Source organism: Pteronotus mesoamericanus, unplaced genomic scaffold, assembly GCF_021234165.1.
Source record: "Pteronotus mesoamericanus isolate MK-2021 breed Mesoamerican mustached bat unplaced genomic scaffold, CSHL_Meso_final contig_24, whole genome shotgun sequence".
Taxonomy (NCBI): Eukaryota; Metazoa; Chordata; class Mammalia; order Chiroptera; family Mormoopidae; genus Pteronotus; species Pteronotus mesoamericanus.
In genome coordinates this window covers 27,595,514-27,610,701 of record NW_026555100.1, presented here as the reverse complement: position 1 = coordinate 27,610,701, position 15,188 = coordinate 27,595,514, and the positions used below count along the sequence as shown (strand labels likewise).

The 15,188-nt window shown below is 38.2% G+C and overlaps 1 protein-coding gene across 3 annotated transcripts in view; it reads right to left on the bottom strand.

Annotated features, from left to right (window-relative positions):
* Positions 1-15,188, bottom strand: part of HECTD2 (HECT domain E3 ubiquitin protein ligase 2) — a 61,191-nt gene that overhangs the window by 30,460 nt on the left and 15,543 nt on the right. For all 3 annotated transcript variants that reach the window (XM_054572843.1, XM_054572844.1, XM_054572845.1), the window contains exons 3-5: positions 1,945-2,086; positions 1,132-1,234; positions 664-753 (exon numbers count right to left, since the gene is read on the bottom strand). In XM_054572843.1, coding sequence (XP_054428818.1) covers positions 664-753; positions 1,132-1,234; positions 1,945-2,086 — 335 coding nt within the window. The remainder of the gene's footprint in view (positions 1-663; positions 754-1,131; positions 1,235-1,944; positions 2,087-15,188) is intronic.

The following is a 15,188-nucleotide window of genomic DNA, read 5'->3' as shown; positions in this document are numbered from 1 at the left end:
AACACAAGAGCTTAGAAATATATGCAAGATATGTCAAACCTTTATTCAGGAAAGTATAAAGCACCGCCAAGAAAAATTAAATTAAAGTAACTGGAGGGCAATACCATGCTCCTGGATCGAAAGGATGCAAGTTCTTCACAAACCAATCTCTAGCAGTGGGGTTCTCAAAGTGTGGTCCCTGGCTCAGGAGCATCAGCCTGTCCTGGGAGCTTGTTAGAAACACGAATTCTTGGGCTCTATCCTGGACACTCTGAATCTGAAACTCTGTGCTCTAGGAAGCCCTTCCTGTGATTCCGATACATGGCAAAGCTTGACAGACACTCATCTTTAGAATCAGTGCAATGCCTGTACCGTCAAATAACTTAACTTCCTTTTGCTTAAGTTGAGCATAATTTAACTTTGGCAAGCCTCCCTCAACAAGGGCTGGACATAAATGTATTTTCTGCTTAACTCTCATTTCGTTATAAAAATAAAAACAATCTAACTTTCTGAGAGTTCTAGCTAAGTTTACTGTAAAATTATATCAGAGTGATTTTGACAGATCACTCTGTGTCAGTGTGTCAATATTTGTGTCAGTGATTTTTATATTATCTGTATAGCTGTTTTTGAAATACATGAGGTAAAGATTTATACTATTTGATTGTATTCATAAATCATACTTACAGTATTAAGTAAGGCATCATATACAGCATTCACAAATTTAGCATTAATCCCCGAGTCTTCAATGGTATTAAGTGAGGTGGAGGCATCTTTCTGCAAATTCAATTAAAGAATTAAGAGTATATAACATGTATGGTTAGTAATATATAAACTGCTCCTTCATAATTTCTAATATTTTTAGTATGATGATAAAAAAGACCTTTTAGAGCAAATTGCTAAAACTAAAAATGAATGTATGAGAATTATTTTAATAACACTCTTTCTTAAAACTGAAAGAATGGAGTTAAACATTAACATTTAGTACAAATGAAATCTATCTTTGAGATATCACCTAAGTAATATTTACTTGTGATAAAAGTAATTTCATAAAGTAATACATACATATGTTTTTAAACAGTTGCTTTAAGTCAGTATTTGATAGAAAAAGTATTGGGTAAAATTAAAAATTAAAAAATGTTCATATATTATTACCTTAAATGCAGCATTTAGTTCTGGGAAAGAATCAAATGTTGTTAGGTAAAAATCATGTACTGCTTTCCAATCTCCTGATGACTTAGCTTTTTCTACATCATCCCTAAAATGAAAACATACACTAACCATAATAGAAGGAAATATTATTCAGATAAAATAGCATTAATTCTTTACAAATAAATGTCACCAAGCATGCAATTTGAAATACGCTGAATATAGAAATATGTTCCAGTTAATGTAAACATGGTTCATGGATTTATAATTCTTAATTAAGATATTAATTCAACTTCAACTTTCCCATTTACTTTCTTTTTAAGAAGTTCATTTGTGACATGCTTCTTACAATTCACTCTTTCTTTCCTTCATTTCAGAGCTAAACTTCTCGAGATTTTATTTACATTCTGTCTCTGTTTTCTCATTATGCTTTAGTCCTTCAAATATCCAGCTGGATTCTCTTTTAGTAGAGATATAGCTTTTAACAGTTTGTGTGTCACACAATGGATAAAATCTTATTTTTTTTAAAAAGGAAACATTCTATTATTTTATCACCACCTTTACCTCCTGCTTTCCCTGTTTTGGCTCATATTCTCTTGTTTAATGTTTCTTTTACTGTAACATTACCTACCCCTTACCTATTATTTATACACTTGTTTTCACCTTCCACTTGAGACATCTAGTTTTTCGTGTCTTCACTCTTGGCTAATACCTTATAATGATCCACAAATTCAGTTTTTCACACAAAATATTAAGTTATATAAAGTACTGACAGGCAGATGACTATATGTCTTTATACAACAGTGAGCTGAAACTTACTGAAAGTCTTTCATAGTTTTGGGCTGGACGGGAAGGGCAGGTTCTGGAGGAGCTGGGGCCTTCATTTCGGATGATAATGCATCATCTGTAGAGACACGCTGTTTTTGTCTAACATCAAGGCAAATTGGTGGTGCGTCTTTCCCTGTGAAGTATAAAAAAGCATTCGATGTAATTAATCATAAACTTTTTCCAAATTTATAAAATGCGAGGCTAAATCAACGTGAACAAAAAACAAATAAATTATTTTGTATTGCATTCACCTTGGGGTCTTACGACAGATAAACCTCCCATAATGAAGGGTGCTTACAGGGAGATCTATTCCCCCTACCCCAACTTCTCCCACAACAGATATCAGGCTGTATCTTATGATGAAAGTTATCCATAGATGCAATAGAGTTTCTTTCCCCTGCTCTTTTCCCAAAAGTTGTCTTTCAGGAAATATTTCAGTGAGGTTCAATGTTTTTAATGTTCATTAGCTCTTTGAATATGCTGAAATCACTTATTTGCACTCTCAGCAATTCTTTATTGGAGTTTTAGCATTTTCATGAAATTTTTTTCAATTTGCATGAAATTTTGGTGCATTTTTATTTTAATTTTTGTAAATGTTTGCCGGTTCATTTTTGTCTTTTTGTTGTACTTCATAACCTTTTAATTATAAAATAAAATATATAAAAATCTCATAAAACAAATGTGTGGCTTAGTGAATTATTACAAGGCAAACACCTCTGAAACCACTAATCAGTCAAGAAATAGTGTTACCAGCCCCGACTTGCTCCAACTACCCATATGTTGGATAGAATCAGTCTAATTCAATTTTAATTTCCTCAAATTCTTTTTATCTTTCTTCATTTCTTTCTACATTTTAAACATTTCCTCCTTTTCATTTATTTCCTTTAAGGCATGATTTATGTTTGTTTATTTTTGTGTCTCTACTAAGTAATTTTTTAAAATATTTCTCAGTTTATGAGTCACCTCATTTCTCAGTTTTTACATTTCTGTAATGTAAATGTTCTTTCAAGTATCATAGTTTCTTAATGAATTTCAGCTCCTCTTGAAATAGGGTTTTATCTATTTTTGTGGCCATTTCTGATGTACTCTCATTGTTTGAGTGGCTATTACTGTTTCTTATTTTTTTATTATAAGTTTGTAATTAAAAATTATAGAATTTGATTTTTCTCCTTTCCTGTTGCCAATACGATTTAAAATTAGTTTTTCCAAACTAGGGAAAGGAGGTGTAGCTCCCCTTCCTGTTGTTTTTCTGTGAAACTCAAATATATGGTAGCTTGCTTTTTGAGATTTCCAGGCTGTTTCCCTGCCTCTCCTTCTGATTCAGGTATCCTCATTCCTCAGTCTCTGTTGTCCCAGTGCTGCTCAAATTAATCACATTGGATCTCACTGTAGGGTCCTGGCCTGGAGGAGGGCTCTAGTTAGTCGGTTTTGAGAAGTCACAGGGGTTACATGCTCCCTTCAGATTCAGCATGGGCCCTCTGCATTCATTGGCCCTTGGCAGAACCCTTCCAGCTTCAGTCTCTGCTGTTAGACGGGCCTCCTGAGCTCTCCAATGAATACCTGCTGCTGTTTCGCAGCCCCCCTGTTCTCAGACGCCTCCTTCTGCTTCCACCTGCCCAGAGTTAACACCATGGAGACCTTATGGTTTTGGTGATTTGTCCTACTAATCCTGCTAGACCATTTGTATGTAATTATTGACATGGTAGACCTTAAGTCTTCCATTTTAATTTTTGTGCTCTCTTATTTTTCCTCCCTTCCTGTGGGTCACTCAAACACTTCAGAATCCCATTTTGGTGTATCTGCAGTGTTTCTGAAAAGGTGCTCCACATATTACATTATATACACATAACTTCTCATAGTCTGCTGGTGTCATCGTTTTACCAGTTGAAATCATACCTCCTTTTATCTCTTTACCCTTTTGTGTTTATAACCATCTTAAATATTTTCTTTACATACATTTAGAACCAGAACAGTGTTATGTTTGTTTCCACTGTTAACCATCACTTAGAAAACATGAAAGGAAAGGGAATGTCTATTATATTTACCTATTTTTTGCTTATCTTGTTCTTTCTTGATGTTTCAAAGTTCCTTCTTTTACTGTATCCTTTCTGTTTAGAGAACCTCTAAATGCATTCTTTCAGCATAAGTCTACTGGCAACAAATTATCAGTTTTCTTTCATCAAGAATATCTTGATATTCCCTCCATGCCCAAAAGATATTTTTACCAGGTATAGGATTCTTCTAGGTTGGCAGTTTCTTCAGCCACTTACTTTTGGTCTCCGTGGTTAGTGATGAGAAATCTGCAGATATTTGAATGGTTTTTCCCTTTATAATAAGGTGTCATGTTACTCTGGCTGCTTCTTGACTTTTTTTGTCTTTAGGTTTTAGAGATTTAATTATATGTCCTGATGTGGATTTCTTTGGGTTTATTCCGCACAGGGTTTGCTCAGCTTCTTGAACCTATAGGTTTATGTCTCTTGGACAAATGCAGGAAGCTCTCAGCAATTTCTTTGGGTACCTTCTCAGCCTACTCTTTTTTTCTCTCCTTCCAAGATTCTAATGACAAAAATGCAATATCTTTTGTTATAGAGTCTTGTTAAATGGGTCTCCAAGCGATTCATTTTTTCTTTCCAATCTATTTTCTCTCTATTGCTCAGATTGGGTAATTTCCAATGCTCTGTATTCCAGGTCATTGATGCCTGTCCTCTCATTGTGCTGCTGAGCCCAAAATCCACTAAGCATTTTATTGCATTTGTTATTATATTTCCTCAAGTATTAATACTTCCAAACCAATAGAATAGATTAATATCTTATGGATTCCAAATTCTACAATAATGAGATATACATATCCAGAATTTAATTCTACTCTAATGTAATCAGGATATATTGCCAATAAGCAAACAAAGCTGTGTCGATCATCACAGCAGTAACATAACTATCAGATCTTCCTTCCCTTCTTATCCGCTCTCCCAGGCAAGCATCTATCCTTAGATGCTGACTTTGATAGATTAAGATACATTTCACTGGTGTTAGGGTATATATTAAAGTAAATTTCATATTAGAAGGTAGTACAGAGATACCAATTTCTTATACTCTACAGCAATGGTTTTCAAACTTTACTGTATAAAAGAAATACTTGGAGAGCTTGTCAAAACAGATTATTAGGCCTTCCCCCAAAGTTTATGATTCAGTAAAGCTGGGTTGGGGCTCCAGAATTAACATTTCTAACATGTTCCCAGATGCTGCTGCTGCTGCTGCTGCTGCTAATCTGCGGATCACACTGAGATTCACTGTTCATCAGTTTTAGGAAAGAGCAGTGATGCTTACAATATAAAGAAGATAATTAAATTTCTTTAATTCAATTCTATAATTGGTTTTCATACCCTTTATTAAATATGGAAATACCCAATTTTTAGTCCTTTAAGCATAAATTGGACAGTTCAGTTTAATAGCAAGTAATATTAGCTATCTCAACAAATGATTTCTTATGAATTATGTTTGAAAATCTTTATTAATGGGAAAGAAATAGATGATAAACAGTCTCCTTTCTCCAACACCAACCAATCTTGTCACAATTATCTTTTGAGGCTCCTCTACAGTTTCTCTTCCTCTTCACCAGACTTCTCCTTCCCTTCCCACACATACCTTTCCAACCTGGCTAGAAACACCCACGATTAGGTACAGACTCATTCAAATATAAATTAACTTATTCACTCACAGAGCATATATACACATTTTTATACCCACTCATTTTTATGAATACCATGCTAAGGTGGAAGAGTGAAATCTAATTAGGAAGAGAACTGGATTTTGGCAAAGCTGTAGAGCAATGAAATTCTTATACAGGAGAAATAGTAATGCCACGCACGGCCAAGAGGATTTCGGATGAGGTTAGAACCAGAGGTCCAGATGGGATTTATTTTTAGTTCAGAAGGTAACTTGGACTGAAGAGTAATATAAAATGTTAACGTACTACGTTAATGGAACTTGAGTCAGAAATAAAGCAGAATCCTTTGCTCACATTACTGAATGAAAGCCAAACTACAGGATGTGACATTCAGCTCTTAAGAAAGGAAGAATAACAGCTCACAGCTGCTCCAATGCTCCTGAATATCAAGGCATTGTTTCCACAGACAGGCTTTCAGCTTGTTCTCCCAGATGGCTATTAAAATCGAATTCAAAAGAGAAAAATCAATAACTGTGGTGATGAGAGATTAATTAAATCTCAAACTAATATTATAAATAGAACAGGCAAATCTTTGTTCTACCATATGCAGCTTCTTCCGCAATATAGAATATTGTAACACACTGAAAAAGGCCAAAATATATTTATCAGTGAAAACCTGTCATTTAGGTTTCATTCAGCCAATACATGGGAACACTCTGTGCTCAAATGATAAGCAGTAATCATTTTCCCTCTCTTTTAATATAGTGTTGCCAATTTTAGTTGGTTGCTTAGAAACATTAAGTAAAACACTTGGAGCCAGTACAAGAAGAGTAAAGTTATGGTGGGGACCAGCAGTATATTTTTGAAAATGTGAAGATCATAATACAACTATATATAAGGGTCTGAGATTATCAGGCAAATTTTGCCAGCTCAGTGTTTTCACGGCCCTTTGATAGGTTGACTCTGGTTGAAAACTAGCAATATGTAGCTTTCCATACCGTAGCCACCCAAACGAAGAGTGACATTTGACATTGGCCACGTGATCAGGAGACTGAAGCCTGTTCCTGGCCAGCCAGTGCAGATGGCAACAGCAGCATCAGAGGAAGAGTCTCCATGTGGGTTGGGTGATCGGTAAGAGGAACCTGGGCCTGTGTTCCTTATCCCCCTACTGCTGGAAAGGAAATGCTGATAGGAAAGGTTTGCTGCTGTTGGCACACTGTTGCAAAATGCTATGCCCTGAATTTCATCTCAAATAATTTGTAATTAAATGAGTAATGAAAAAAGTACCAGCCTTGGAAGTAAGGGTCCTACTGTTGGACAAGTTACTAACTTTCGTAACCTTAGACAAGTCACTGAAACTTCTGAGGCCTCAGTTTTGACGTTATAAAATGAAAGAAATGTCCTGAAGCAGTCATTCCCAAAGTCCCAGAGAACTTCAAGGGCCACCTGAGGGAAATGGTGCTGTACGGTGTGTTCACTCAGAGCAGCTTAATGTAATGACGCTCTAAGGAAAATGCTTACTTTTCAAATAGTGTTTTCCCATGAAAATAAAAGTTAACAAAAATCAGTTTGAAAGCCACTGGTTTAATCATGTCTAACTTCCATCTCTACAACTATTGAAGAACAAAACAGACAGGACTTATAAACCAATCAAAATGTTAAAAAATTATCTATTGGAGTGAACGATGTAACGACCTATAATACGTTGCAGAAACACGGGAACCTAACATGCATCAACCACCTATACACCTGATTTTAGTTACAACTTTTAGTATCAGAAAAACAAAGTGTCAGGAAAAAAATTCTGAAGAATCAAAGACCCAGCTTCCCTTCCTGAATGTACATTTTATGTTCACATTATTTGGTTTTAAAATATGTCCAAAAATTCTTTGATATTCCTCTCATTAAAAGATAGAGTCTAATTCTTCTCCCTTTAAATATGGGCCAGACATAGTGGCTCCGTGCTAATAAAAGTTGCAGAAGTGATGCTGTATGACTAGGTATGAAAGGCAATAAAATTTCTGCTGGCCTGTCTCTTTGGGGACCCTCGTCCTTGGAATTCAGTCACCATGCTGTGAGGAGGCCAGGCATCAGCATTCCAGCTAAAGCCCACCTAAATTCCAGGCCTACAGGTAGCATGTGAGTGAACAAGCTACCAGTTGATTTCAGTACGGAAGACAGAAACCAAAACAAACAGACAGAAACAACTTGGAAGAATCTGAAATCGTGTAATGAAGAAAACCCCCAAACCTATCACTGATTTACTCAGAGAGATAAAAGATAGTACAGTCAGGAAATAAGAGGACACTCTAAAAGAGAAATATTCAGAGGGAAAGTTTCTTATTAATTACAAGCATATTAGCAGAAGTAAAATCCTCAACAGGTCAATATATGGGTTTTGAGGAAATTCTTTAAAATACAGAGAAAAAGGACAAAGAAATGGCAAGTAGGAGTGAAAATTTTTTTTAAAAGTTAGTTCAGAAAGCCTGGCTTTTGAGTTTTGAGTAATAGAGATTCTGGGGGTGGGGGCGGGGGCGGGGGGACGGGGAAGGACAGAAAAAGCAGATGAGAGGAAATCATCAGTACAAAATTTCTTGAAAATTTCTTGGCATTCAGGGACATGAATTGCTAGATGGAAAGGGTCTACTAAATACATAGCATAAGGGATGGAAACAGACCCAGACAAAGGCACAGACTATTCAATTTCAAAACCCCAACACAAAGAGATGGTTCAATAAGCTTCCAGAGACATGGAGACACAGGTAAAAAAGTAGAGATACACAAAGAACTACGGTCAGAACGACCTTAGATGAGAGCTGTGTTCCGCATAGACTAAAACTGAATGATTTTAATGCCTATCATCACCAAGATCCTGACTACCTTTGTATTCTTTTAACTGAAGACAGAATGAAAAGTGAGCATCTCCCAGATTATTTGTACTTCCGCTTGCTCAGCCAGTGGGTGAGGAAGTCATTTTTTTGCTTTGCTCTCTGGATCAGCTGAGGACACTCAGTTCACGTCACTGTTTTCACCCAGCAAGGTCCTCCTGGCAGCTGGAGAGGCCGTATTTTTGCCAGACATCTAATATATACACAGTCCAGATGGCAGGTCTGACAGCTATTCCAATAGCTGTCCTTCGAGTCCCATGATTCACTCATGACCTTGTCCACTGACCTCCCCAGAATGGACTGTGTGTTCTTGGGAAAGCTGGAGCCAGGTTCGATTCAGAGATTCTGTTTAGATTATCATCTCCTGGGAATCTTCACCTAATAGTGGCAATTATTTTATCGTACATATCCAGGTTTGTGCTTGCTTTTCGGTTTTCCAAAACCAAGTAGTATTGGTTCATGGAAATATACAAAGGTAACATGACTATTTTTTATTCATTTGAATTCATCGGGGTGACACTGGTTAATAACATCTTCAGTTTCAAGTGTACAATTCTATATCATCTGAATACTGCCTCGTGTGTTCACCGCTCAAAGTCTAGTTTCTTTCCGTCACCACGTATTTGACCCCCTTTACCGTCTTTACCCTTCCCTTGCCCCTTCCCTCTAAGCGCCATCCTATTCTCCTGGTAACCACCATACTGTTGTCGGTGTCTATTAGTTAGTAACAACACTATTTTTTTCCTTTTTATTGAATTTATTGAGGTGACACCGGTTAACAGATCATACAGGTTTCAGGCGCACAATTCTACAACACATCATCTATACACTATTGTGTGTTCACCACCCCAAGTCTCTAATAAATCAGGGGACTAGAAGCTACCTCTGCACAGAAAGGCAGGGCAATGCTATTGAGATGAATTCACTGGTGCTTTTAAGAGGCCGGTGGTGCTCTTTTTCCTGGTTTGAATGCTAAGTTTATGAGTTTTCATTTTATTATTATTATTAAAACCATATAAAAGTGTTTATTTAGTTCATTCTATGTGTGACATGTCTCAAATTCTTAAAATTTCATGCAGTTGTTCATGGAAGAGTAATGGAAAAGCCTGCCCCACCACACTCCCTTCCCCCACAATGTAACTGCTCAGCAGCATATATTGTCATTCATTTACTGAAATGCAGGCCTGGAACTGAATCCTTCTGAGTGCTTTTTTTCCCATTTATCCTCATATCTTATGAGGTAGCCAGTTTACCATCCTATTTTACAGATGGGAAAACCAGCACAGAGAGGTTCAATAACTTTTCCACAATCACAGAGCTGGTACATTACAAGCCATGATTCAAACCCACCCTGTTAAGTTACGAAGCCATGCTATTTCCACTACCAAATAATGCAAAGCCTACCATGCATAAAAACAAGTAGCAAAACTGAACCCTAAATTGACATGGAAGTAGGAACTAGTGAACTATATAATATCAAACAAAACAAAACTCAGCAGGGATCAAACAAAATCATTATGTTGAAAAATTAATCCTTTAAATCGTAAAACTTGGGTGTAGAAGACACTTTACAACTCTTAATGCCCCATTTCCTCCTTCTACTAATGAGTAAAGGGAAGCTCACAGAGCTAAGTTGTCTAAGGTGACAATGACAGTTGTTGGTAGTAGTTAATCCAGTATTTTGGTACTGCTTTTGACTGTGTCAGTTGCAGTGGGGAGCTGAAACAGGGAGAGACCAGAGGGGATTAGTCATACCAGGTGGTGTTTACATCATGGTCTATAGGATGACTTTTCTGAACATTTGGAAAGAAAGAAAATTGAGGTGGGAGAGAAAGGAAGAAAGAGGGAGGACAAAACTCTGACTCACAGGACATCAGCCACCAGAGCCAAATAAAGTGGTACATTCACTGATTTTTGAGGATGTATTTTTTTTTTATGGAGCTAAACGATGTGTGTGTTTGCATGGGCCTAGTTACAAAAATATCAGAAGTCCTTTTCATAGAAGGTTATCTCTTATACTGGGCACATTTTAGAGAATTTATTATAGCTTTGAGGTAGGTTTAACATTCCAGCAGGGCAAACTGGCCAGAGACCCAGAAAAAGCCTCCCATGTATACATCCTTACTGAGTAAATCACTTACTGAGTAAAGACTCCATGTACCATGGAAGCCAGATCCTGGAGACACACAGATGAATTCAAAACTCAGCTAGATTGTTAGCAAATTTACTCTTGGACCCCCCAAAAATCCCACTTCTAGGAATGTCCTATAGATACACCTACATATGAACAAAATGACATTCATATAGAGTCATTTATTGTAGCATAGTTTACAATAGCAAAAGAATGAACACAACTCGTTTCTTTTATTAGGATCTTATTAAATAAGTTAAAGCATGTCCAATACAATGCAATATGGTTGTAAAAAAAGAATAAGGAAGCTTCTTTATGTACTGATATAAAAAGATATCCAGGATACATTAACTAAACAAACAAGGTGCTGGGCAATGTGTATGTAGTTACCTTTTCTTTAAGAAAAGGCACAAATGAGAGGGTATATTTATATCTGTTTTCCTTTGCATAAAAAACACAGGAAAGGCTACAAAAGACAGCAGGGAAGAGGATGACAGGAGACATCTGAAACAAATTTTTATAGTTTTGATATTTGAAACATGTAAATATATTACCTATTCAAAAATTTAACTTTAATATAAAAAATAAAAAGGATAGCCCTTTTCCTCTCCAGGAGAAAAGCTTAAGGACCTTACAGACCAGTGGAGACAGGTAATAAACAAATACAGTGGTATCTCGGTACTCACCATAATCTGTTCCAGAACTCATGACGAGTGCTGAAACCAATGGTACCGAACTGTTTATGAGCTACTGTGAGACTGACGATGACCTTAGATTCATCGCAAGAGAGGGACGCCTAGTGGAGTCCTGAAACATTTTTTTTTTCATCAAAATGCGATGAGTACAGGGTTTGACGAATTCTGAAGCTGACAGGTGCCGAGGTATGACTGTAAATGCAGCAAGGTGTTCTGTTCTAAGTTCCTGATAGATACACCTCTCCTGTAGGCATGGTCAGGAAGAGCCAAATGCAAGGTACTCACTCTGACCTAGGGAAGCATTGTAGAGATTTAACCCAAAACCAGTTCATTCTCCAAGGAAACCTGGAAATGGGGTCATTTGAGGCCTTGGAGATAATTCTTCCAGGAGAGGAATCATAAAGCAACTATTGCCAAGTCCTTTTCCCTCCCCAGGTGGCAAGTCCTGTGCTGCCTTTCTTCTCACAGCTTGTTCCTCTGTCTGCCTCTCAAGTTGCTCTTGGAGAAACTGTGAAAAGTCTGCGGTACTTCACCTGCAAATAGATTACAGGTCCCCATACACAGATCCAAGCACTGTTTGAGCTAGACTCAGCCTGTTCTCCGCTTGGCTCTTTCAGAGCAGCAAAGATCACGGATGTGTGTCTCCAGAGTGGATGAAAACCACACTGTCCGTCAGGCCACGCGGGGCTCTTCCAGAGTGAACTCGGGAAAGGGACTGAGCTGGCAGGGGAACCAGGGCCTCGTCTACTCTTTTCGGAATGCCCTGGGGTGCAGGTGTTTTAAAAGGTTTGGGGAGAAATCATTTCATTTCTTTTAAAGATGTTCTGTGCTGTTTAAAGACGGTTTAAATAAGCCTGAAAGGGGCATAATCACTTTAAAAAGAAGGATACAAAAAGGAAGAGAGAATGTAGTGCTACCCCCACCCCCAACCATTATTTCTCATGTATATTGTTTCTCTGAACATGTATCATCCCCGGCAGCTGTTATAGTAGGTAAAACTCCTACATTTGGCTGATCTTGAAAAGGACAGCCAACTCGACAGGCATACTAAGTCATGTGCTCTACAGGGAGGAAAGGCATCCCTCAGCTGTTAGGCAAGCCCACGCTGGGCTTCTGCAGCTTCTCTAATACCACTTGAAGATCAGACGGGGAGACAAGCTGTTAGAGAAACCCAGCATAGGTCTTGCTACTAGAGAAGAGGGAGGAAAACTGTACTAACTGCCAAGAATGATGCATCGTTGAGAAAACCATCATATTGGCAAGTAAGAGAGGCTTCCCAAAAGATCAAGGAAGTATAAACATGCTTACATTTAGAAGACTTAGTTGACTAATTCCCATTCAATAAAAGAATTCTTTCTGCAGTAGCCCTGACACATGAATTCCATGTCACACCTGAATTCAGATGGCATCCAGAGAGAACGGCTAGGACAAGCCTGCACTACAAGTTCCACTAAGGCAAAGGCAGTCTGCTAAGAGGTCTAGTCCTCTAGGCTAGTGCATACCAATACTCTGGTTTCAGGTTGGGACTGAGTCCTGACCCCACGAGACTGGCACGGACGAGAGGGAAGCAGACACATGGTGGGAGCTCACGTAAGTGGGCCACGTTCAGAGTCAATACATCCACCCACGGAGGAGGCTGGCAGGTCATGGGCATACAAGACAGCAAACTGGGTTCAGAGATCAAGATACTAGTACAGACAGAAAAGGAGTCAGTGTGGAATCCAAGGCTAAGGAATATGAACAAACAGTCCAAAAAAAGAAGGTTATGGCCTTCCCTTCCATAACCTTCATTTTGACTCCTTATCCTTCTCTATACCACATATTCCAATGTTCTTAAGGTTCCTAACTCTCTGTTGTGGGCTTAACTGGGTCTGCCAAAAAGATATGTTAAAGTCCTAGACTCCAGGACCTGTGAATGTGGCCTTAATAGGAAATAGATGTAGACGTGACCAATTTAAGACGAGATTATACTGGACTGGCGTGGGCTCTGATCCAAAGACAGCTGTTCTGATAAGAAGAGAGAACTTTGGACACAAAAGACGTGCAGGAGAAAATGAATGCCTTGTGAAGAGAGAGGCAGAGATAAGAGTGAGGCATCTAAAAGCCGAGGGATACCAAGGATTCCTGGCAACCGCCAGAAGCGAGGAAAGAGGCATGAACAGATTCTCCCTCAGAACTTTCAAAAGAAACCAATCCTGCCACCCCCTGGATTTCAGACTTCTGGCATCCTGAACCAGATGAAGTTCTGTTGTTTCAAGCCACCAAGTTTGGAGTACATGGCAGCCCCAGGAAACGAATACACTCTCGGAGGAGACTACTAAATTCAAGGGAAGAAGGGAGTCTCCTACCTCCATTCCCTCCTTCTACTTCCTCTTGTCCTTCGATCCTGCAGTCTGAGTATGAACTGCACTTTTCTCCTTGCTGGAGCCAACACCTCAGCTCCAGTGCATGTGTTCTTCCTTGATCTCATTCTCCTAACACTTCTTTATTCTATCTGTTCATTTTATTATTCTATGTTCCTTCCTAATGCAACTTTCACCTCTCCCTCTCTATTAGATCCTTTCCCCTGACCATACTACTCGGCAAGACTCCACCGTTCTCTTTTCTCTCAGTCCAAGCTACTGTAAAGGCAGTCTACATTGTTCCTACACCCTGACCACTGATCTACCCTTTAACTTCTTACAACCTGAATTCTCCTCATGACACCCTATTAAACTGTTCCCCCAGTGCTTACTCATCTTGTCCTCTCTTAGCAATGACACTCTTGACTAAATCCTCCTCTTGAAATTTTCCTTTTTCCTCGATTTCCGAGTCATGGAACAACCTAGTTCTCTTATCTCCTTCAGGGCTCACTGTCTTTTCTTTCACTAACTCTCCTTTTAATGAAGGTATTACCCAAAATGACCTTTGGTTCTCCTTCTCATTTTCCATCTCTGCCATTCATTAGCTTTGTAAATTCATGCAGGGCAAGTGGCTCTCTCACACTCTCTGTGGCTTTGATTTTCTTACCCTTCAAATGGGTAAATAATTTTGACCTCAGGCTCGTTTTTGTATTTCTGTAAAGGTATCACAATTGCAGGGCTTTTGCTGTGTTGTGGGGTGTGGCCTGTGACAAGGGGCACTGGTGCCTCGCTGGGGTGGATGATGGAATGAGTGCGCACGTCTTATTCCATCAAAATAAGCAAATAAGATAAAGGAAGAAAGAAGATGTCAAAGGCAAAGGCTGATAAATGAGATAATGTAAATACTACCCTGAAAGAGTGTAGAATAGGTCTAGTACTACCTTAAATAAATAAGAAATAAGTTATGCCACATGCAGTTTGTGGACACAATTTACCAGAAACCATATGCTTCAATTTTTCTAGGTTTGTTTTGTTCTGTTTGGGTGTCAGGGACATGTAAACTTTTGCAGATTTGTTTTGTTTTGTTACAGAGCAAGGGGCACTTGAAATTATGCAAGCAATGTACACTTCCTGTGATAAACCAATACAGAGTTCTTTATAGAAATAGAACGCATTTATAATATACACCCGATCCTACTTTCCTCAGGAAACCATTAACAGAATGTTTCCTGCTACCTCTTTATATGCTCAAAAAAAGTATAAAAGGTTTGCCCACACTTGAAAAACGAGTCATATTGTACCGATTAGTGTGTAACCTGCATTTTTCATTTCACAATGTATTGTGGGCATTTCTCTTTGATATTTTATATACATGCCACATTTTTCTTGATAGAGGCATAGTATTTACAGTGTGGATTACCATAATTTAGTTAACTCATTCATTTAGATTGCTTTAATATAACTCTTATAAATAATGTACATTCTTTCCATATATCTTTGTACCTATGTTAC